A 24,985-nucleotide genomic window follows, 5' to 3' on the forward strand; every position below is an offset into this window, starting at 1 on the left:
TAAAACATAGGCAGTGCTCCATTTCTTTTTTCCAAAAAAAAGAAGAAAGAAAAGAAAGTACCTCCTGCCCAAACTCCTATTTAAGTCTTTTCATGCTGTCCCAACAGTCTCAAGCACTGTACTCTTCAGCTCCACCTCGTGTAGGAAAACATCGACTGCACCCTCAGCTCTGACCAAGGGGAGCAACCAATACAGTGGAAAAGGTGAAAAGCTGCGAACAGTATTTAGGCATCAACACTAAACGAAGAATTGATTTCCTGTAAAGAGTCTGAGTGTTTGAGAAAAAGCAGGTCTTGCGGTTGACAGGAAACTCAGGAAAGCATGTGTATTGATTTCATTGATAAATTCAATTAAATCTGGGGAAAACTATACTGCATTTACTTAATACTGGCATGTTTAGGATGAAACTCCCTTTGACCCAAGATTCCCAGTTGACTCCTGCAAAAGGGCGAAGTCAGGGCATTCTCTGAGCGAAGGTATGTAATACACCGTACACCCTCACGAGATACTACAGCGAATTATCTTTTGGTCACGTCATACAGCCCAGAGAAGAACGCCTGGAAACGGTTTGGGGAGACGGTGGTGAAGTCCCGTCCTCGGTGGACTGGAGTCGTTTCCGCTCTCTGGTAGTCCCGCGCCGCCGCAGGCTAGGAAGCGAGGGGACTCCGGATCCCGGTTGCCCGCAGCATCTCCCCAGAGTTCTTCTGAAAAACCAGCGGGTTAGGGATGCTCATCTTTTGCTTGTCATTATAAATCTGCTTCTTATTAAGCTCTCATGATTTTTTAAGTTGCTATGCGTAGCGTTTGCTTCTTCTGGCCGGGAAGAGAGAGCGCCGAGCGCCCCGGAGCCAAGCCGGGTACCACGGAGCGGGGCCGTGGCCGTGGGCGGGGCATCTTCACAGCGTCCGGCTGCGCCCCGCCGCCGGCGGGAGGCGGTAGCGGCGGCGGCGGGGCCTGAACGGCGCGGGGATTGGTTGCGGAGGGCGGAGACGTCAGGCTCCCGCGGCCGGAGCGGCGGCCCGGCTCGGCGCGGCGCAGCGCAGTCGGGTCGAGCGCTCACCACAGAGAGGAGGTTTCCTAGGCCGTCCCGCCTTCTGCCGCCGTCGCCGGGCTGCGCCGCTCGAGCCCGGACGCGCCTCTGCGCTCCTCGCCGCTTCCACCCCCGCGGCCGCCGCTCCCCTCGACGTCCCCACCCACACCATGACGAAGAAAGAGAAGAAGTCCTTCAACCAGAGCCTGGCCGAGTGGAAGCTCTTCATCTACAACCCGACCACCGGAGAGTTCCTGGGGCGCACCGCCAAGAGCTGGGGTGAGCGGGCGGCGGTTGGGCGCCGGGGCCGGCCGCGGTCCGGGGGGGCGCTGGGCGGGGTCGGGTGGGAAGGGAAGGCGGGAGGCGGCTCCCCGCGCGGGGGCCCCGGGAGCCGCCGCTGCCTCCGCCCGCAGCGGTTTTCGCCACGGCCGCCAGACTCGAACGCGGGCGGCGGCGCCGGAGGAGCAGCGCGGCCCCATTCATTTCTCGCGGGGTCGGCGGCGGGCGAGCGAGGCTGCGGGGCCCGCTGGCAGCCGCCGCCGGGCCGCGCCGGTTCCTTCCTCACTGCCGGGAGCGGGCCGCACGTGCTGCCCGGGCCTGCGGCGCCGGAAGCCGGCAAACCCTGCCCCGAACCCCGAGCGCGTGGGGGCCGAGCGCCCGGCCTCCTTTGTACGGAGCGCGCCGGCCCGGAGAGGCCTGGCGGAGGCGGCCAGCGGCGCCGAGCGGTTTGGGGAAGCCCGACCTTGCCCCACGCCCGGGGAGAGGAAATTTCCACTCCCGCCGCTATCTTGTGACTCGTCCACGCTGCCACCCCAGCAGGTCGGAAGAGTGTGAGTGTTAAGTGTGTGGTCTGCACGCATGTTTTAAGCACACAAGTACACGGTACACGAAAGTGCACTTGAGTTTGGACAGTGAAAAGACCTTTGAAAAGGTTGCTTTCTCCCTAATTCCTTTTTAATGACACAGGTTTTCTTACCAACGTGCTTCATTGGGGGAAAGTAAATTCGGTCTGAATGGCACAGTTTTTTTTTCCTGTTCCTTCAAAACGTGTGATGATTGAATTTGCTAGCAGTTTTCCTCTGCATGGGTTCTTTGTTTTAAAAGAAATATTTAAACCATCCGCCAGTGTGGTGCTGCTTTAGAGTGACTCTTTTTTTTTTTTTTTGAAAAATTATGCTTATGTCTGAATAAGGACTAGTGGTCTTCCTTCTCCCCCCTTTACATTAAGTAAACTAGTTTTTCTTTCCTTTGGAAAAATATATTGTTAGTTGGTCATGACAGACCTTTTTTTCTGAGTGAGACTATTTCTAGAGTTGAGAACTATTCGGGCATGACATTGTCAAGAGAAGCACGAGGAGAGTAAATTTGCTCTGACTTAGAAAATAGACTGGCTGCTGCTTGAAATCGGCTCCTCCAGAGTGGAAAGGCGGCTTAAAGTCCTGTCACAAGCTGAAAGGGGCCTTGGAGGTTTTTTAGCCCAAACCCTGCTTTAGAGACGAGAAAAATGAGCCCCAGAGAGGTTGCGTTTTTGCTTTGTGTAAAATTACATATTCCAAAGAGCCAAGAAAAGAACCAGTTGTCCTTTAATCCTAGTCCAGCGGTGGTATTATTTTACAGATGCCTTGCCTAACTGCATGGTAATCACTCAAGATTTTTATTCGAATGGCTGTCTGTGGGGAGCCCACTAATGTGATGAGGAACTAGATCTTGCATCTGGAATTAAATGGGGGAAAAAACTGTAAACAGTTATTATTGCTTCTAGAGTGTACTAACTTTCTGCTGAAGGAATTTTTGAGTGGTGGAGAGTGGTTCATTTGTGTAGACTACCTTTCTCAGTGCCTTCGCATTTCCAGTAATAAGTATCTGCACTTTGTGTTAGAATGACATTTCTTAGTGCAGGTTGCGCTCCTTATTTAGCCTTTGTATTATATGCTTTTGGGGTAGAGATTTTATTTGGTACGTGCATTTAAATAGATAACACGCACAAATTATCAGAGTATGCGGCACCCTGTAAGGGCAGTGGGAGTAGTACAAGTAAAGCTGGGATTAGCTTTGGAAGGATTAAAGCAAGACCTTTTTTTCAAAATCGAAAATATCAACAAATAGTAAATTTCTGGGTTTATTGTAATAATAGTAAGCCAGTGGAGAATGGCATAAATAGGTGAAAGCTATCCATAATCCTATCCCAATATAAGGGCACTCACTCCAAGGAAATGTGGAGGAGTGGTGCCTGGAGGCTGAAGTCCATACTCAGCTCACTGAGCTGTGTACCCTAGAGCATGGGGTCTGCCTGGAGAAAGCATATCTTCTTGTAGTTCTCAGAAAAGCAGTGTATGAGTGAGCTGCCTGATCTCATCACCCCAGAGATGTCCACTATTCATATTTTGGTATATGTCTGGGCAGACTTAAAAATGTATATAATGTTATTATTAATTTTTTTTAACAAAAAGAGATCATACCGTAAGTGTTGCTTTATAATCTTTTGAGTATATTGTGGGCATCTTCCCACGTTAATAAATAAAGACCTATATCACCACTTTTAATAGCTGGCTAGTGTTCCATTGTATAGTTAGATGTACTGGGATTTTTTTTTTTTTTAAGTTTACTAACGTGTACCGTATGTATACATGGGAGATACCCAGGGTAATAGGAGTAACTCCTGATTTTTTTTTAACCAGTGCATTATTGTATGTATTGGTCCCTCCTCCTCCCATTCCCTTCATTCTTGTACATTTTTGCAAATTTATTACCTTGAGATATGTTTCTACTGGTGGAATTTCTGGGTTGTGGATAATATTATGTACATTTTCTGAAAACATGTTATACGCTCTTTTTTTAAACCTCATTTGTGCAAATTTTTTCGTTTAGTCGCTTTTGAAATTAATGCAGGGGGAGGGGGATTATTACATCTATTTTTGACCTAGGTAAATTTGCTGGGCTGCTGGCATATAGAGAAAACCTTTCTCTACCTCAAGGATTCTATAAAGACATTCATTTAAGATGTTTCCTGATTTTATTTTTTACATTCAAGTCTTTAGTACATTTGTCCCATGTAATCTGAGGTTCTTCTCCAAGTGCATTATATATGTTAAAAACACATGTTTAAAAAGCAGTTTTGCAGTTTACCTTGGGGATAAAGTGAAAATACTACGTTTCATCTCATTGCCTTATTTAAAACAGCTGTGTGAAGAATTTGATTAGCTTCTTGTATATTTGGCTAATATGTGACACTTGGTTACAGCAGTTTCAAAATGCTTATATACATGTACTTACCTCATTCCATTTTCACAGCTTTCTAACGCACACCATGTAGGTGATCGAAGTGTTCCTAAGAGCTGTTTTCTCAAGCTGGACAGTAAGGACGCATCAGGAATAAGTAGTTGCCTTTTATGAAAACACAGGACAAAGAAAATTTAGCACCTTGTGGCTATGTTGCAGATATTAAACCTAAATGCATTACGTACAATTAGAGTAAAAGGCAGCTCAAAGATCATCTAGTGTTATTTAATTGTAAACAGTGGACCATGTGTTGCAGTTAACATTTTTAAAAATAATGAAATAGAAGAGAAAAATTATCAAAGTTTATTCTCCCTAATAAGTTTATTCTAAGGGAAAATGTCATTCTGTGAAACTTTTTGTATTTTGGATATTCAGATACCCTGATGTAAAATGTATTTCGTACTGTGGCTCACCATCAAGAAAAGCTTGAAAGCCACTAATCTAGTCCTGTGCCCTCATTTTCATACGTGAGAAAATTGAACCCACAGATCTGATATGTCAGAATTCACTTACTCAGCTAGTGATAGAATCCTTGGCCTCAGACTCTCCAAGGACAGAGGTTTTTTTTTGTTTTTTTTTTTAAACATGATGTGATGTCATTTAATGACATCTGCTTGTGGGCTTCTTTGGAGTTCATTATCTTAAGGTTATCTGTCAATAAATGCTTTATTTTAACATGGACCTAAAACTCAAGTTACTGATTCCAAGCAGGGTCAGGATTCTGGACCAAAACTACTAATATCTACATTTTGTTCATGTGCTTCTCTTTTATTATAGGTCCATGACATGCTGTTTTTTCAGTCACCTGCTCCCATTCTGGGTTATGCCTCAGTAAATGCTCTGCTTTGGAGATCAGGCTACATCCCATCTTGGGTGTCTGACTGTAGGGGAGAAGGCAAGTGTGTTTATTTTCCCAGCTTTGTAAGGTATTCTTTGTCCTGTGGAGTGACATATTAAAGAAACTTTACAAAAATTTGCACTGTTGGGAAAGTAACAGGACTTGCCTTCCCCTGTGTGCAGGGTATAAATGAAGGGCAGTGGTGGGTGTGTCAGCGGCAGCAGCTGAGGCTAACCGCGCTGTCCCCCAGCAGGAGGCAGCACTTCTGGACCGCTAGTGGGAGGGAGGGAGGGAGGGGGCAAGTGTGTGTGTGATGTTCCCGATACCTTTGTAATTACAGTAGGATGTGCTTTACTGTGTTAAAGAGCAGCCTCCCCTCACCCCGAAGTAATTCCATTTCTTTGAAATTGACTTTTGAATTTATATTTTTAGAATTAATTTAGTTGTATTAAAAGAAGTTTAAAAACCCTCCTGTCCTTAGTAACAACTTTACTGTGATTTATCATCGTGTTTGATTAAGGACCGTTTAACGCTTTTATGTTCCAAACACTTTTATTGAAATATGCCAAGAGTACATGGGCAGCACACGTGTATGAGCAGGAAAAAAAAAATCACATGTACAATAATTTTTAAAAAGTGAAGGTTAATCTTAGGAGATATCAGTTCCCCTTCCCCCCCCCCTTTTGACTTCCAGCATTTCCATTATGGTTAAGCCTCTACTAACCAAGCATTTTAAAAAAAGGAATTGTGTAATAGGAGGGAAAAAAATTAACTTTGGAAGATAAATTTATTATGTTCTAATTATGCATTCATTACATTGATTTTGAAGTAAAACCTGTCATCTTTAATCACATAGAGTAACCACTGTTAACATTTTCCTATGTATAAAGTTTTTTCAAATGTATAAATAAAATTTGAAAATACACAGTTAGGGGCTTCCCTGGTGGCACAGTGGTTGAGAGTCCGCCTGCCGATGCAGGGGACACGGGTTCGTGCCCCGGTCCAGGAAGATCCCGCGTCCCACGGAGCGGCTGGGCCCGTGAGCCATGGCCGCTGGGCCTGTGCGTCCGGAGCCTGTGCTCCGCAACGGGAGAGGCCACAACAGTGAGAGGCCCGCGTACCGCAAAAAAAAAAAAAAAAAAAAAAGAAAATACACAGTTAGATATCCCTAGTTTGATCACTTAACGTTTAAGGGGAATGTTTTTTATTCCTCTGCCACTTTCTGTTGGGGTATCCCTGGCCCTCTCCATCACCTCTGTGGGGACTGTCCACACTTCCTGCTAGAACTTACATGTTCTGGTGGCTTTAGTTATTATCTCCATTTGAGACCCCCAAATCTGCATTTCTAGTCCCTAAGACTTTTGTATTCTTATTACCAAACGCCTGTCAGAAATCTTCAGTTGGACGTTTCATGGGCACCTCTTCGTGTAACTCTGTTGCCCTCGGGGCTCCTTAGCGTGACGTGCAGACTCTTTGCAGTCTGGCTGGCATATTTCTCTCCTGTCATCTCTGCTGTTCCACATAGTTCTCTCCCACTGCTTTTGGGCCTGTTTCCTAGCTTCCGAGCCTCTCCTTCCTTCAACTTGGCCTGGCTACTCAGATGTCAGCTATGATGGCCTGATCTCTGGTAAACATTTTCGAACCATTCTTTGCCTTGAGACTGGGTCGAGTGCTCCAGTGTATTCCATGATACCTTTTTCTAGTATAGTATTTATGACTTCAACAGTATTGTTGTTGCCCGCTTATTAGACATAAGCTTCTTCTTCATATCTTACCCGTCTTGAATTCCCTAACACCTAGCCTGTTGCCCGGCACTTAGTGGGAATGTAATAAAAATTGGTTGAATGAATGAACAGTATTATGAAATGTTCCCAGTCTAATTAAATGTAATTAGTCTTCTGCAACATTGTTTTTAATGTCTTTGATGGTTTTGGTGTATCATAGCATAATGGTTCACCCAGTGTTTGGGCATTTTCCTTTTTTTTTTTCCCTTTTGGCTACAGCACTGATGGTTTTCATAGCTCAGTGTTCAGAACAAGCTTCCACTTAACTTTCTCACGGGAGACTCGGCTGAGTTTGACATGCCTGGGTCGTGCATCTGATTAGGATAACAGAACCAGGGTAGTATCCAGGCCTCCTGTGTCCTGCTTTATTGCTCTATTCTGCTGCTTATATGGCTCTTACGAGAACTTCATAAAGATTTTTTTTTTCTTTTTAAACTTAACTGCTCTCAGATTTAATGGGGGTTTATTTAATAGTGTCATCCTCTCCCTACAGGGTGCTATTTAACTAATAATATTTCTAAAAAGAATTCCCTAACTTAACAACCTCCCCATATCTGTTTTAAACTTTGTAACTGAGTCATTGGTGGAGCTGGCTCTTAGTTATGACTTCCTCCTAGTATTTTGCTGATGCCATGGTAAGGAATTGACCCTTGTCCACAGCATGAGGTACGTTTCTTTTGATGGTTTCTGGCCAGTTGGCAGTATCTGGTCTGTAAAAGTGGCCCTTACCCCTACTCCATACTTCTCTAGCCATCCCTTTCCTGGTTCTCTTGTTTCCTAGATGTAGATTTCCCAGGTGCTGTCTTTGGCCTTGTTTTCTCTTCATCTTCTTCATCTCATAAAACAATTGCAAAGATTACTGACAAATTTTACTTCTTGGTTAACATCTCTCTGAGATTCCAGTTGCTTCTTGCATATCCCATAAACCTGAGAGTGAGGCTTAGACAACTCCAGTACCTTGTTTAACAACTGATAAACAGAGCTGTTTCCCCTTCCTCCACTGAAGTTGTGAGTTGCTTCTGTATTTGCAATTTTTGAAGATTATCACTACCATTTCTGCCATCTGGGCTCTGAACCTGGCCAAACCATGCCAATGGTACTTCCATAACATCTCTTGAATCTCTTGGTGACCCACACCCTCATTACCACTGCTACAGTTAATTCAGGAATTAATTTTCTCTGACCTACTCACCACTGCCCCACCTCACCCCACCCTCCAGCATCTTGTGAAAACAGGCATTCAGAGGGAGCCCAGGGTGCTTGTTTTTCCTAGCTTCATAATGCTAACCACCTGTTGCACATTGCAGAGCCCTCAGTATTCCCACCAATCCTGCCCCACTTTTTCAGGATCTGGTAGTGCCTTTTCTTGTAAATTCTCTGATTAAAAAACTTAAAGCACCAGATGAAGATCTTTTGTTTTTTTTTTTTTTTTTTTTACGCGGGCCTCTCACTGCTGTGGCCTCTCCCGTTGCGGAGCACAGGCTCCGGACACACAGGCTCCGCGGCCATGGCTCGCGGGCCCAGCCGCTCCGCGGCATGTGGGATCTTCCGGGACCGGGGCACGAACCCGTGTCCCCTGCATCGGCAGGCGGACTCTCAACCACTGCGCCACCAGGGAAGCCCTATCTTTTGTAAATTTCTTTCAAAATTGGTCCTAGTTTAAAGAGACCACTGGCTTTCCAACTTTTATCTGCTGCTTATAAAAAGTGTAGTGTTGTTGACTGGGGAAGTTGGGCTCTTCTGGTGCAGCCCCAGAAAGATCCAAGGAATCCGTTGGAATCATTGTGACCTAAACCAGTGTAACTTCACTGCTATCAGATTATTTCTAAGGCTGCAGCTTCGGTCAAGCTACTCCCTGTACCCCAAGGCTGTTGGGATTCCCCACTGCTTTCAGAAGGTTTAAGTCAGTTCCAGACAGCCTGGTATTCCGGATATATTACATAGTGGCTTAGAACTACATTTCCAACCTTAATACAATCTGTCATTTTACACCCTGCTCCCTGTGTACCACATGTCATAGCCAAATGGGTCTGTCTGAGGCCCCTTGGTCTAGGATGCCCTGCTCATTCCCTCTCCCGTGCCCTTCATTCTCTGCATCATAACTTCTCTCCTGCTTCATAGATCTCGTGCCCTCTCTGCCATAAGCCTTCTCGGACTTGCCCAGGTGAAAATAATACATTTGTTGTCTCTAACACCTAAACATTTTGTATCCTGGATTAGAGTTGTTTATATACATTGTTCCCACTGGCTGGATGTTCTCACAGGGAGGAATCACAGGTGCGTCTTATGCTACGACATCTAGCACATAGTAAGCACTCACTATTTTTTTGATGAATCAATTGTCATTTAGTCAGTTTCCACTTGTGATTCACCTGGTCGTTGGGCTAAAGTTGAGAGTATTTTGATTAATTGGTATAGCTCCACACTGTGAAAGTCTTGTTTGTGGAGAAACTTGCTCATCATTCCCCTCAGCTCACCATGATTCTGTTCCACTAAATTTCTAATTCATTGAAGTTTCCAGATGGGGCATCGTAGTCAAAGTGAGCCTGTGGGCCTATGTATTTTTGCTTGATAAGTCTTAGAAGTTTACCAGTATACTGAGAAGGTGTTCAGACTAGGACTCAGAATATAGATCTGAATTAGAATTCCACATCTCCATCTAAGCTTAGGTAAGTCATTAAAAATCTCTTGGTCTTAGTTTCCTCTGTAAGGGAGAAGTTGCACGAGATAGTTTCAGATGTCACATTGGAATGAAAAACAAGGCCTATATAAATGCTTTTGAACAGGAGGCTGCAAACTTTTTCTTTAAAGGACCAGATAATATTTTAGGCTTTGCCAGGAATACAGTATGTGTTGCAGCTACTCAACTCTGCTGTTAGTAGCTTGAAAGCGGCCGTAAACAATATGTAAACTAGTGGCCTAGCTGCGTTTCAGTATTTTATTTACAAAAACAGGCAGCAGCCATGATTTGCTGACCTATGCTTTAGAAGTTAGTTAGTGGTCAGCGTAGGCTAATCCAAGAAACCTGAACGTGTCTTAAATGGAATGTGGACTCCTGGCTTTGTTTTTTTCATATAACAAAAGTAACTTCATTATTTGAGTTTTTATAGTACAGATGTGAATAGTCAGTAAGTCCACTGTCATCCTCAGCTTCTTCCCTGGGTAACCACTGTTACCTATCATACTTTTTAAAACATATGTGGTATATCCACTTTGGATAAAGGTCTAATAATTTCCTGTAAAAGTAAATATATACTTACCCCATGATCCCCAGCAGTTTACCCAAGAGAAATGAAAACATATGTCCACAAAAATACGCAAAATATTCATAGTAGCTCCAAACTGGAAAGAGCCCAGGTGTCCGGCAGTAGAATGGATAAACAAACCAGTGTCCACACAGTGGAATACTACTCAACAGTAAAAAGGAGCAAACCACAGATAACACAAAACATGGGTGAATCCCACAATTAGGCTGAGCAGAAAAGAAGCTTTACCGAAGAGAATATACTATATAATTTCATTTCTTTGAAACTCTAAATCAAGCAATACTTACCTATGCTGGGGAAAAGCCCAGAATGGTGTTTGCCTCTAGGATGGTGGTCATGGGGATTGACTGGGAAGGGGCATGAGAACTTTATAGGGTGATGGAAATGTTCTGTATCTTGATAGCTGTTTAAATCATAGAGGTGAATGTATTTCTCAACAACCGTGTCATGGTACCTTGGAGATTTGTGTATTTCACTAAATGTAATTTTCCCTCAATTTTAGTTAATATACATGTTGAAGTGTTTAGGGGTTAAGTGTACTGACATCTGCAACTTGAAATTCTTAAAAAAAAATAGATGGTGAATAGATAAGAGGTAAATATAGTAGACTTTACTGTAGAATCTAGGTGGGGTTTATGCGTGTTCACTTACATTTCTTTTAACTTTTGTGTGTATTTGTAAATATTCCTAATTGGATGTTGGAGAAAAAAGAATACATAAATATATTCATGTTTCTCTTCACTGCCTTCTACCAGTCGCAGTCTTTCCCACAGATGATTGCTTATCAGTTTTCCTACCAGTCCTTTTTCAACACACTTATATATGTGTATATGTATATATGTGTGTGTGTGTGTGTGTATGTGTATATATGGACTATGTAGGAATAATTAATTTTCCACTTTTACATGAGTAATAGGAAGAATGTATGTTCTAGAACTTGCTTTTTTTCACTTAATATGTCTTGACTGTTTCCATGTCTCTCTCTCTCCCCCCTCGCCAATTTATTTACCTTATTCCTTTGAGTCATTGCATAATATTCCATAGTGTAGGGATATATATCCAAGATACATGTATATATTTCTTTGTGATGAATATTTAGATTGTTTCCAATTTTTCTCTTGCAAATTGTGCAGTGCATGTGTGCAACTATTTATCCAGGGTAGTCACTGAGAAATGGAATCACCAGTTTATAGTATATGTTTATTTTTATATTAATTTATTGTCCTCCAGTAAAGCTGTACCAGTGTATACTCCCACCAGCAGGGATCAAATTACCTGTTTCCCTTCAACTTTCTGAGCATTGGTTATCATCACTCTTTAAAAATTTTTGCCAGTTTGATGGGATGCTGGTGTCTTGGTTGGTTCAATTTGCAGTATCTCTGATAATTGCAACTTATGTTTGCTCAGTTTTCGTTTCTTTACAGCGACCTGCTCATCTTTTTGCTGTATTTTGTCTCTTGATTCTTTTATTTTAAAAATTATACTTGTTTAAATAAATATTATCACAAATTTAACAGCCTTTTATAGGCTGTTCCTGATCACTTATCCCAAAATATATTGAATAATCCATCACTTTCTCACTGATTTGAAATGCCAGCTTTGTTACATGGATTTTATATGGATCCTTTCTTGATTATTGTTGTGTTTTGTTATTAATCTGTACCTCTGTTCCTGTGTCATTATCACTCTGTAGCATGTAAGCTCTATGTAAGTGTTTAAAATAAAATAAATTTGTGAAATCTGTGCGAGTACCATCTGTTTAGTTTTGGTATCTGGAGAGTGCTAGCCTTATAAAGATTTAGGTAATTTACGGAGCATACAAAAAAGATAGCTTGTGTGTAGAGAAAGAATCTACTTCTTGAAAATTGGGAGAACTAACTAAAGCCGTTTGGACATAGTGTCTCAGGGATAGAGCTCTGTTTATTTCTTGTAAAAACTTCTGATTTGAATATGTTTATTTTCTTTAAAAATCATATATTTCATCTATTTTCGAGCTTACTAGTTGGAAACTGGTTTTATTGATAAAATTAATGATTTTTTTTGCATTTGTTTACATTAACTTGTGCTAGTATCTTAAATCTCCTACTTTCCTTGAATTTATTTTAGTCTTGAATTTAAAACCTGGCTTTTTGGTTAGTCTGGTTTTTTAGTGAATGCGTATAAGGCTATGGATTTTCCTTTGTGTTCTTCTTCGGCTACATGATTGTTTTGAATTTTGCATATTTTGGGTTTTGTTGTCTTTTTAATCCAAAGGTTATTTAGCAGTCCATTTTCTAAATTTTTGTTATACTTCTCTAACATACTTTGATTTTGAAAAATGTGGCCTCTTTTTTTTTTTTTTTTTTTTTTTTAGATTTGTTATTTTTTATTTTGGTTTGGTTTGGTTTTTTGAAATTTAAGTCATGGTCAGTTTTGAGGCAATGTTCCAGGTTTATAAAGAGTATATTTTCTGGTGACTACAAAGTTTTATATATATTAAATAACTATTAGTTGTGTTTTTAAAATATTAGCCTTTTTGTTATTGTTTACCTGATCTGTGGATTTCTGGAAGAGGTACGTTAAAATCTCTACAGATGATTGTGATAAATTTTGCTTTACATATCTTAAGCCACTTAGCATCACAAATGTTCGTGGCTTTTATGCTGTATCTTCTTGATGTGTTTTGTTTACTTTTTATTAATAGAGAATATCTTTGCTTTGTTAATACCTTTTGACTTGAATTCTAAATAGTTTGCTTACAGTAATAAGCCACATCTACATTTCTTTTTGTTAGCCAAGATCTACTTTATTTTCAACCAGTATGTGTTATAATTTTAGGTTTTTATCTAAATAGCATTTATTTATAGTGCTATAAGGTTTTCTTTAACCCACTTTGAGAATGTCTTTTATTAGACTACTATTAAATTATTCCTACCTTAATATTTTTGGGATTTTAACTCGTTATTAAATTAAAATCAAATTTTAACTGTAAAATACAGACGAATGTAGTGGCAAAAGGAGCTCATCGGCTGGCTGAAGGATGTACGGATCGTGAACGGGCACAAGGAACCTTTCAGAGGTGATAGAAATGTTCTGTATCATTAGTGTAGTGGTGGTCTCACAATACATGCAACTGTCTACTCGTTGGGATTGTGCACTTGGAATCAATGAAAATTATTGTATGTAAGTTATTCCTCAGACCTGATGAGGAAAAGAAATTAAAATCAACACTTACTTAGATGTTACCAGCAAGTCTTACTGGTTTCTTTGCTCACCATTGCTTTATATATTTTTCTTCTTTGTCTTAGATTTTTAAAGAAAACTTTAAAAAATGAAAAAATGTACAATTATATTAGCTTTTTCTAGAATTTAGTCTGTGAACTTTGTCCTTTTCTTTCAGGTTAGATAATATATAAGTTTTTCTTCCAAAAAGAAGGAAATGAAGACAGTGTAGCTAAAACTTAAAGCCTCCGCAGTTTGGAATATACTGTTTTATTTTTGGCTGATGAGATATCTGTCAGTCATATTTCTCTGCTCTAGGTAAAACCCGTTTTATCTTTTTAGAAGCTTTAAGAAATGTTCACTTTATTTTTAGTATTCTGAAATTTTACCTTTTTCTATCTAGGTATAGGGTGTTTTCTAGTATTTTTCAATCTTTTCCAATCTAGACACAAAATGTGTTATTTCTTTGGGCATTCCTCCCCATCCCCTTTTCTGGTGGAATTCCTGTTAGATTTATTGATATTCTGGTTCTGTCTCCCGTGTCTCAGCAATCTCCGTACACTCTCTCTCTGTCTTTTTGCCCAGTATTGTAAAGCACCTTGGTTTGATCTTTTAGCTCACTGAATTTTTCTTTGGCTTGGCTAGTTCTCTAGGTTAGGCCTTCTTCCAAATTTTTGTTTTTTAAATAGCTTTATTGAGGTATAATTGTGACATATGGTAAACTGCACGTATTTAAAATTAAAATGTGTAACTTGAGTTTTGATGCGTATTCACCTATATGCATATACATGTATTGTACCCATGGAACTATCACTCTAATCAAGATAATGAAAATATTCATCACTCCCCAGATTTCCTCTTTCCCATTTGTAATCCTTTTCTTTCCCTACCTCCCCAGTATCCAGGCAAAAAATAGATCTGCTTTTTGACAGTTTAGATTAGTTTGTATTTTCTGAAACTTTAAATGCATGGAATCATGTAGCGTGTTCTCTTTGGGGTCAGGAGTGCTGAGTTCTTTCATTCAGCACAGTTATTTTGAGAAGTAGTTCATGAATAGTATTCCATTGTATTATATGCCAGAATTATTAATTCATCTGTAGATGTGCTTTTGGGTTGTTTGGAGTTTTTAGTGATTACAAATAAAGAAAGCATTTACAAATATTCATATACTTCTGCGAATGTGTGCTTTCGTTTTTCTTGGTTAAATACCTAGGAATGGATTGGCTGGATCCTATCGTAGGTATATGCTACTAACTTTTCAAAAAATTGTTTTCCAAAATCGGTTTTTGTTTTGGCACGTTCCCACCAGCAGTGTATTAGCGTGTCAGTTGCTCCGCTCCTAGATCATCGCTTGGTATGGTCAGTCTTTAGAATTTCTAGCATTCTGGTGAGCATGTAGTGGTTTTGATTTGCCCTTCTTGGATAACTAGTGATGTTGAGTGTGTTTTCATGAGCTTTATTGTTTTGCAATTCTCATTACATCTTTGATGAAGTTTCTGTTCAAAACTTTTGTCCATGTTTTAGAAATTTGTTTTGTTGTAAGAGTTCTTTATATATTCTAGATGCAAATAAGTAATTTATTGGTTTCATATTATGCAAAATATTTTTCCCAGTCTTTGGTTTGCTTTTTTGTTAAGTGTCTGGATTTTTTCTTCTTATTATTTGACTCTTCTGCAGTTCAGCTTATCTACTAAGTTTTAAAATTTTAACAATCAGAATATGAGATCAGATTTTGAAAAATTATCCTCTTATACTCTGTATTTTAATTATATTCATGCTTCCCCCCCTTGTTCTGTACCCTGTTAAAACCCAGTTTTTTCAGGCATTACTTTCTTTGTTGCGTTTGATACTTTATTGGATTAGTTTTTCTTCTCAATATTTTGTAATTATTGGTTCTCTGCACCTCTTCTTTGTACTTAGACTTCCCTGTCACAGCATTCAGGGACGAGGCATAGGTAGCCAAGAGCTGGTCAGGTATGGAGATTCTCTCCACTCCTTTAGATTTTTACCAACCCATCCAGGACCTTGCCCAGTTTTTATCCCAAGCCCCAGTGTTCCCTTCGTCATAGCATGTACAAAAATTAACACACAGTGGATCAAAGACCCAGACTTAAAGAGCTAAAACTAAAAATTCTTAGAAGAAAATGTAATTGCAAGTCTTCATGACTTTGGATTAGGCAGTGGTGTTTTAGATATGATACCAAAAGTCAAGCAACCAAGGAGAAAAATAGATAAATTGGACTTCTTTGAGATTAAGAACTTTTCTGCTTTAAAGGGCACTGTTGGCACCCGGCGGGGCATGGCGTCCGAGCAAAGTGGGCGTCGGCTGGTGGCCAGTGCTGGGTCCCGAGCGGGGGCCGAGAGCCGGGGCAGGCGGGGCCGCTTTCTGCCTCTCGCTGGCCGCCACGACGACGGCGGCAGGCGCCAGCGAGGCCCGTGGGGAGTGGCGGCGCAGCCGGGCGGGTGGGACCGTCGCCCGGGTCCTGGCCCGCACTCAACCGGAGCGATGCTTTTCGCGCTCGGGGAGCTGGTGCAGTGGCTGGGCTTCGCTCCCTTCGAGGTCTTCGTGCACCTGTTGGCCCTGTCGGTGTTCTCCGTGCTGCTGGCCCCGCGTGTGGACGGCCTGGCTCCCGGCCTCTCCTGGTGGAACGTGTTCGTGCCCTTCTTCGCCGCTGACGGGCTCAGCACCTACTTCACCACTGTCGTCTCCGTGCGCCTCTTCCAGGACGGAGAGAAGCGGCTGGCCGTGCTCCGCCTTTTCTGGGTCCTCACGGTTCTTAGCCTGAAGTTCGTCTTCGAGATGTTGTTGTGTCAGAAGCTGGTGGAGCAGACTCGGGAGCTCTGGTCCGGCCTGATCACGTCTCCGGTCTTCATTCTCCTGTAGCTGCTCATGATCCGTGCCTGCGGGTCAGCTAGCCTCGCAGAAGATAAGCTAGAATGCGGGACCCCAGACTGAGGTCCCACTTCCGCCGCACCAGAGGAGAAGTTGGGGTCTGAAAGCCAGCTTGTGCCCTGCTGGGTGCCCAGCTTCCTCTCTAAAAGTCATGTCTGAAATTGTTCCCTCAGCAGGGCTGAAAAGAGCAGCCTTGATTCTTAAAATGTATTCCCTCTTATTTCATGCTTTGAATAGCTAATCTTGAATTGAGATCCTGAGAAGGCCAGACAGTCCTGAACTCCTCTGACAGTTGGAAACTGCATATAAGTAAAGTGTCCTGATGGGCTCTGAGTATTTTCATGGATCCTGGGAAAGTACCCACTGTGCAAAGGCTGCAAAGCTGGACTCGGGATTTCCCCTGGCCAGCAGTGCTGACCTGAGAGCTTACTGCCCCATGCCCCCAAACAAGGCTTCCTTAGACGCTTGAGCTCTAAAAAGTGTAACCAGGCAGACAGGAGTATGTTGAATAAGCATGATCAGGACCCTATCTGGGTATCTGTCGCCTGAGAAAAGAACTTGCTTTCAAGGCACTGCTTGGTTTCCTATCCCAGCAGATTGCAGTGTCACAACTTTTCCACCACCTCGTGGCCAGCACTCTTAGCACACCTGAGACCTTTAGGCCACCCTAAGGGAGTAGAGAGAGGAATAGGTGCTCTGACGTGCATAGCCATTGAGACCTACACATGGGAAGTTTGCAGATGGTCTCAGCCCACGCCTGTCGGCCTAAGGGCTTTGGTTTGATGCCAGTCGGATGCCAAATGAGAACATTTGCTGAGATAAAAATAAGAATGTTTTGCTGAAAAAAATAATAATAAAGGCCACTGTCATGAAAGTGAAAAGACAACCCACAGAATGGGAGAAAATAATTGAACATCATGTATCTGACAAGAGGCTCGTGCCTATAATATATAAAGAACTCTTGGAACTCAATCAAAAGACAACCCAATTTAAAAATGGGCCAAGGATCTGAATAGACAGTTCTCTAAAGAAGATACAAATGACCAATAAGCTCATGAAAAAATGCTCAACATCATTAGTCATTAGGGAAATGCAAATTAAACCCACTAGGAAGTATTAATGAGAATGTGGAGAAATTGGAATCCTGCTGGTGGGAATGTAGAATGTTATAGATGATTTGGAAAATAGACTGGTAGTTAACTCAAAATACTAAACAGAGTTACCATATGACCAAGCAGTTCCACTCATAGGTGAATGAAATGTGAATTATACCTCAATAAATAGCACCTTATAAAAATTTGAATATACAAAGGACTTTAAATTTGTACCTGTCCATATAATTGATTTTTTAAAAAATTATACCTGCCTCCGCTTTAAGTTTTTTTTTTTTTTACCTATAAACAGGTTGTTAATTTATTTACTAAGGGGAAGTTGTTTTTCATCAGAATTCTCTGAGGTTAAGGCATAGTCTTTCTATTGTCTAGGTACCTTCAGGTAACTAGGAAGTTTGCAGAAGTAGGGACTCAGATCACACGGTCTCAAAGTGTGTTGAACGAGTGTGGATGTCCAGGCCTTGATGAAGCCTGATGACTTACCTGTTCCCTGCTTACATTAACTAGCACAGAGGCAGACATGGCACACTGAACAGGTCCCATCTGCACCACCTGTTACTCAGGTAGGGTAGCTCAATTCGTTTCATCCCTGTCATTGTCAGGAATGCATCTGAGTAAATAACTGCAAGATACTGATACACAAGAACAGTGGTTTACAACTTCTGTTTTTATTTTCAGGTATTTTTTTCTTTAGTGTAGGAGAAAGGCGGTTAAGTTGATAAAGTACTGCCATCCTTGTGAGTGGTCTTTCATATGTGGTTTTTACAAGTGAGATTAATTTTAGTTTTTAAATGTTAAGTTTGTTCTTGGCGAGAGGATCTTATCAAGCAGGGGAAATTGGCTTCAGTGCTGAAAATCACTTATCTACTCGGTACACTCCCTACATTCAAAATTGACTTGATGGCCACTAGAACATGGCATCAGGTTTGGGACATGGCTGTTAATCTGTGCATCTATTTTATGAACCTAACTTTTTTTTTTTTGAGATTTTTTTGATGTGGACCATTTTTAAAGTCTTTATTGAATTTGCTACAATATTGCTTCTGTTTTATGTTGTGGTCTTTTTTTTTTTTGGCCCTGAGGCATGTGGGATCTTAGCTCCCCGACCAGGGATGGAACCCGCACCCCCTGCATTGGAAGGTGAAGTCTTAACCGCTGGACCGCCAGGGAAGTCCCAACCCAACTCTTTATAGGAAGTTTTTACACTTTTGTTCGTGTTTGCTCTATGTTCATTTGCTTTGTAACCGGTTTTATAAATCCGCTTTATATTCTTTTTCCTGAAAATTTAAAATCAAATTTGAAAATGGTAAGCATATTTTCAGATGACTTTGAAACACCGCTAAATAATTAAACTCCCGGCACTCCTGTTTTAAACGTCTCCAGTTTAACATCTGCCGCGTCAGGTGACAAACTCCTGTGGCCTCAGTGTGCCTGCTCTGTAAGCGAGGCTTCATTGGATGGAACGCATCCCCCACTCATTATCACATTTATATATTTGTACCCTGGTCTGCCCTGTGGAGGAGTTTATCCATTAGTTCCTACAAATACCCAGATCTGAAAGAATGGTTTTCCTCCTGTATCTCATTACACCATCCTTTGGGCTTTGCCCGTATTTCATCTACCGCTGTAGTAAACGGATCACTTCTTTGAGACTGGTCTTCCTTTGTGTTTCTGCCACAGGATCCCTCTGTGTGGTAGGGAAGTGATGCTGTCTGGAGGCGACCTCCTGTGCTCCTTTCTTCCTTCTGTCCTTTCGCTCCCTATTCTGGCTTCCTGGTAATCGGGGCAGGGGGAGGATGGGGAACGCTGGTCTAAATGAAAATGAAATTGCATTAACTGTTTCCCCTTGGCTTAAAAAAAGGGGAGGCAGTCTCCTGGCCCGCAGGTAACAAATGAAAGTTATCTAGCTTTTGCCACAATCTGTTTCGGGGGTCACAGGGTCTTTCGAGCATCACAAGAACGTTGTAGAGCCACTCCGCAGAAGAAAGATGGATATATTCAGAAATGTATTATTACAGAAGTCATAGAAGCTCTGAAGTTGATCCTTCTGGGGATGAGTGAGGGTGAAGGGTCCATAGATTCCAGGTTAGGAACCCCTGCTCAAGCCCTTCTGCTAGGACAAATATTAATAAGCAGGTTTATGTTAAGACTGGAAAATAGAGCTGATGTTAACTCAACTTTGGGGAATTAAGTGTTCTTTACTCTTGCTGTAACTGGGGATTTATTGAATATTCTTTGATTAGGTTTTTTTTTTGGCCGTGCTGCGTGGCATGTGGGATCTTAGTTCCCCGACCAGGGATCCAACCCGTGCCCTCTGCATTGGAAGCGTGGAGTCTTAACCACTGGACTGCCAGGGAAGTCCCCTTTGATCAGTTTTTAAATGTTCAAATATAAATGTGTGGCGTTAACAATATATTCTAGTATATAATCTTGATGGTGACCACTTACGATGTTAGATCTTTGAATATAGACATTTGAGAAAAATAATTCTGGATGTTCACAAAATAAATCACTGGCTTAGGATAGATCTTAGTGTTTCCAGATTGTGAAGAAAAAAAGGTTAAGCCCTTGATGTTGACACTTGCGTCTGCCAGCTCTTGCTGCCTGCTTAGCAGTGGAGTTGTCAAGTCCCACTGGTTGGGATGCTCCTCTCTTCACTGTTGCATGACGCTTCCACTCAACCAGTGTTTCCTAAACTTTATTCATTGATACCACCTTCATGATTTACCTTCTCTGCATGTTTCCTGGCTATTCTCTAAGTCCGCTCAGTTTTTAAAACCCAAATTTATGCTAATAATTACTGTGAAATACAGGGTTGATGTGCTAATTATTTTTTTTTTTTTTGGCCGCCTGTGCGACATGCAGAACTTCCCCTAGGATTGAACCCGTGGCTCCTGTAGTGGAAGCACGGAGTCTTAACCACTGGACCACTGGGGAAGTCCTATGTGTTAATTTTTTTGTTTGTCACATATACATACTGGGGGTTTTGTCCAACCTAAAATCATCTTTTTTCTTTCTAGAGAGCATTAACTCCATTTTGGGAAATACTCCCTTATGTGCTGGAATTTTAAAGCTCTGATCTTGAATCAGTATGATCTGTGGAAGCTGCTTGTACTTGGAAGTATCAGAGGAGAGGAGGGGGTCACAGGATGTGGGTGGGTGCTGCCTGCTGAAATACCCCTTGCTTGGGCAAATTCATATCGTTCTGAATATGAAGATACTTGGCTGTGTGCATGGCAAAGCTTGGAGTTCTAGCCTTGCAATGATGGGTCTGTTTTTTTACCTTGGCCACATCTCTCACACACACACACACACACACACACACACACACACACACACACACACAATGTGTATATCTTCAACTTTATGAGTTTTATTTTCTTTTACAGGTTTGATCTTGCTCTTCTACCTAGTCTTTTATGGGTTCCTGGCTGCACTCTTTTCATTCACAATGTGGGCTATGCTTCAGACTCTGAACGATGAGGTTCCAAAATATCGTGACCAGATTCCTAGTCCAGGTAATTAATTATGTTGTGATTATCATGGCTTCTAACAAAATTGGGTTATACTTTATCTTCTCCGTAAGTCTGTATTATATAGCCGGTAGAAGATGTTAAACTTTAGGGTTAGATAATGTGAAAGTTTTGATTTTGTTTGTTGTTTAATATTTACATAGTGATATAAAGACCTTTAATATTTACATACTGATATAAAGACCTTTAATATTTACATACTGATATAAAAACCTTTAATATTTACACAGTGATACAAAAACCTGGCTGATAAATCTTGAGTCTTTTGCCAAGAGTAAGCAGAAATGAATATTGAGAGTTAAAGTGAAGCCAGATTGATGAATATAGTTATAGTTATGAATGGTGTTTATGAATATTGTGTAGTAGTTTCACTTTGCTCTGAGTAATTTACTGATGAAGTATATATTTCAGCTCTGGTGTGGGTTAGAGCATTGGTCTTGTAAAATACATGCTTCATGTTTTTTTGTTTGTTTGTTTGTTTGTTTTTCCATACGCGGGCCTCTCACTGTTGTGGCCTCTCCCGTTGCGGAGCACAGGCTCCGGATGCGCAGGCTCAGCGGCCATGGCTCACGGGCCCAGCCGCTCCGCGGCATGTGGGATCTTCCTGGACCGGGGCACGAACCCACGTCCCCTGCATCGGCAGGCGGACTCTCAACCACTGCACCACCAGGGAGGCCCTAAGTTTTATTTTTAAATGGCATCATTTCAATAGTGTATTTGCACCTGGTAAAATAAATGCTAGTTTGAAATTGGTATGTGTATTAACATATACATGCGTATAACATAAACATGTACCATCCATGCACACCCCTATAGATGCACACACATGCATACACACATATTCATGCTCCAGTGGTTTAAATTGTAAAGACGTAAGAGTTACTGTAGTTTTCCCATTCTATTGATGTTCATGGTCCGGGGTAAGCCAAGACTTTATTTGGAGGACGTAGGTGTACGTAGCGTCAAAAAATGCAGCCGTACGGCACACTCCTGCTGTGTTTTTTTTTTACTTAAGAGTTTCAAACAGGCTGTTAAATGAACTAAGCCTCCAAGAGCATTGCTCAGCAAGATCTAAGAAGTAACTTGTATCAGAAATTCAGTTTTAGACATTCTGATCTACAGAGTTTTTATAAATTGAGTCATTTAAAACTTGCCATAGAAATAAGTCATGTTAAAGGAATGTGATCTTCTTTTTTAATAAAGCATAGATATTTTCATATTTTTCTTTAAAATTTATTTCAAACTGGATGTTTTATTAAAAGTTGGGTTTTTCTTAAAGTTGGGTGTTTTTATACAGTTATGTATAAGCTGCCTTGATTCTGTTGCTTTTTCACTTACAGTATATTATGTCTTATTCCTTCTGTAAAACCTTAAAAATGAAAACATACAATTTCAGACATACACAGATGGTCATTTCATATACTGGATGGTCAGGTTTTATTTCTACACTGAACATTTTTATTAAAAAGTCAGAAAGTTACTATTGATCTTGTAGTAGGTGGAGGGGTAAGGAAAAATAGGCATATGAGATCATCCAAATCCAAGTGATCTGGTATGTTGAGATAGTAGGTGAATGGGGAATCTAATTGGGGCTCTTTTGTGCTGTATATGGAATAAGATTCGCTCTGCCATTTGGGAACATTGAGTGTTTCATCATAGTTGAGTAGCGTCGCATCTATTGTAGTTTAACTCAAGAACCATGCAGATCAACAAAGGCAAGTATTTAGGATTTGAAAGAAACTGGGTTTGATCTAAAACGAATTAGATGTCTATGAGCAGCAATTTTTTTTTTTTTTTTTTTTTTTTTTTTTGCTGCATTGGTCTTCATTGCTGCACATGGGCTTTCTCTAGTTGCAGCGAGCAGGGGCTGCTCTTCGTTGCGGTGCACAGGCTTCTCATTATGATGGCTTCTCTTGTTGCGGAGCATGGGCTGTGGGCGTGCGGGCTCAGTAGTTGCAGCACGTGGGCTTCAGTAGTTGCAGTACATGGAGAGCAGCAAAAGCAATTTTAATGAAAACTAAAACAACCTTGTTATTTATTTTCAAATTCAATGCAAGGCTTATCTATAATAACTAAGATATATGGGGAATGTTTAGAAACTAGTGAGAATTTTAGGATTTTTTTGTTTAAGCCTTTGTGCAAGGCTGAATGTAGATCTAATGCTTTTAAATTAAACAATTTTTTCATGAAGTAGAGTTGATTTACAGTGCTGTGCCAATCTCTGCTGTACAGCACAGTGACTCAGTTATACACATACAGACACACTTTTGATCTAATGCTTTTAAATCAAGGAAAGCTTACATTAAAGTTGGAAGCCTGATTGTTACAGATAAATAGGCTTACATTTTCTGTTAATAAACTCATGCAAACATATTCTATATACATGGGTGTTGATTGCTAATATGAAATTGTTGGTGGTTATGTGTCAATTCAGTATGAGAAAACCACATTTTAGTTATCGAGCGGTGTTTATTATTGAAGGAAGACTATTTAACTAACTGTAGAGTTAAAATTGTATAGGCCTCTTTCATTGAATAAGGTAAGCTTTCTTTACAAATGTTTTTATACAGTTGTAATTTGAATGACAAAAGTGCTTAGACTTTGATTTGCTAAAATTTTCTGTATATTAATAGCAAATTGGCAAAACCTAAAAATATTTAATAGAAAATGAATGTAGAAAGTACAAAGTAAAACTTGCATCTTTTAAATTAAGGAACAGAGCAGTTCTAACTAAGATTTAGGGGAGGTTTCTAACTGGTAACGTCCGAGGTGATTTTGAAGATGTGGAATTTTTTCATTTTAGATGTCTCTTCGTAGTCAGATAGAAGTGGGAGGTTCTTGATAATTTCAACCTACCTGTGAACACAATTTCCACAAAATTTACTGAGATCTTCCTTTTTAGAGATAAGAGTAAGGAGAAGGAAGGAGAGAAGGGAATTGCTATAATTAATTCCCCCCCCTTTTCTTTTATCTCTATAGGGCTTATGGTTTTTCCAAAACCAGCGACGGCATTGGATTTTTCATTCAGCGTGTCTGACCCAGAGTCCTATAGAGGGTACATTAGTGACCTTAAGAAATTTCTAAAGTGTAAGTATGTTTTTTTTAGAGTGAGTTAAAGATTTTAGTTATTACAGAAACTAGTACCAAATTATGATTACTTTTAGAAAACATTATTCTTAAGAGTTTGTCTTGCCTTTTCTTTCTTTCTGTTAAACACAGTCAATTGAGAGGACTTGGCAAGTAGAATTTACGATTATTCATGATGAATTTATGATTAGTCCGTATTCTGACTTACGGAAAGCGTAGGGGCCTAACCCTAATGGGCAGTTTATTTGATTTTTTTTATCTGCCCTTTAATAAGTACATGAGTAAGTTCATTGAAGCATAACATTTATATCTGCATCAAAACAAATAGCATGTGACTAATGGAGCAAAACTATATTGTAAAATGATGCCTCTAAGGATTTGGATCTTTGGGTCCAGTGTAGTGCTTGCGGTGTGGGGACGAGGAATGGTGTTCGTCATTAAAAGAAAAAAAAAGTTTGTGTATCGGTTGTGAGTTTTTCAGAGCTACTGGTTTGCAGTGCTTTCTAATAGCTGTCCTGGCCCAGTTTTCTCTTGCGTTTTGTCTGCCCTGACTCCATGGTATTAACATTCACACGAACAGCCATCAAGCGCCACGGCCTCCTGGTTGATGGTTGCCGCCGCTCTTCCTCAGCCACACTCTCCTGCAGTTGCTTCTTAGGACGTGCAGGACTCCATTGCCACGGTCACTGACGGGGCTCCCTACACAACCTTCTCGTTTGCTTAACTTGCCCTCGCTCTGTGTCTCCCTCACTGGGACTCCCAGTTCACTGACCCTTGTATTTTATCCCAGCCCCTCCCCGCTCAGCTGCCCTTCTGGTCAAGCTTGTCAATTCCATAGTTTTTCATTTCATTTTTACTTAAGCCAGTACTCTAAAATCCCTCGCCCCTTAATCCGTTTGTCATAAAACTTGCAAGTAGATGAAGCCGTGTAATGCCCCTAGATGAAGCCCTGGAATTCCCGG

The 24,985-nt window shown here is 41.0% G+C and overlaps 2 protein-coding genes across 2 annotated transcripts in view; both read left to right on the forward strand.

The window, feature by feature from the left end:
• Positions 1–975: 975 nt before the first annotated feature.
• Positions 976–24,985, forward strand: part of ATP1B3 (ATPase Na+/K+ transporting subunit beta 3) — a 41,403-nt gene continuing 17,393 nt past the window's right edge. Inside the window, exons 1-3 of the mRNA XM_082624415.1 lie at positions 976–1,309; positions 20,793–20,921; positions 23,916–24,023. Of these exons, the coding sequence (XP_082480541.1) occupies positions 1,201–1,309; positions 20,793–20,921; positions 23,916–24,023 (346 nt within the window). The 5' untranslated portion in view covers positions 976–1,200. The remainder of the gene's footprint in view (positions 1,310–20,792; positions 20,922–23,915; positions 24,024–24,985) is intronic.
• LOC309807034 (transmembrane protein 203-like) lies at positions 15,905–17,150 on the forward strand (the record flags this gene model as incomplete). The annotated part of the gene is made up of 1 exon (XM_082626222.1): positions 15,905–17,150. The coding sequence occupies one exon, from the start codon at positions 15,905–15,907 to the stop codon at positions 16,280–16,282; it is 378 nt and encodes a 125-aa protein (XP_082482348.1). The 3' UTR covers positions 16,283–17,150.

The sequence above is a fragment of the Mesoplodon mirus genome, assembly GCF_964341445.2.
Source record: "Mesoplodon mirus genome assembly, chromosome: 6".
Taxonomy (NCBI): domain Eukaryota; kingdom Metazoa; phylum Chordata; class Mammalia; order Artiodactyla; family Ziphiidae; genus Mesoplodon; species Mesoplodon mirus.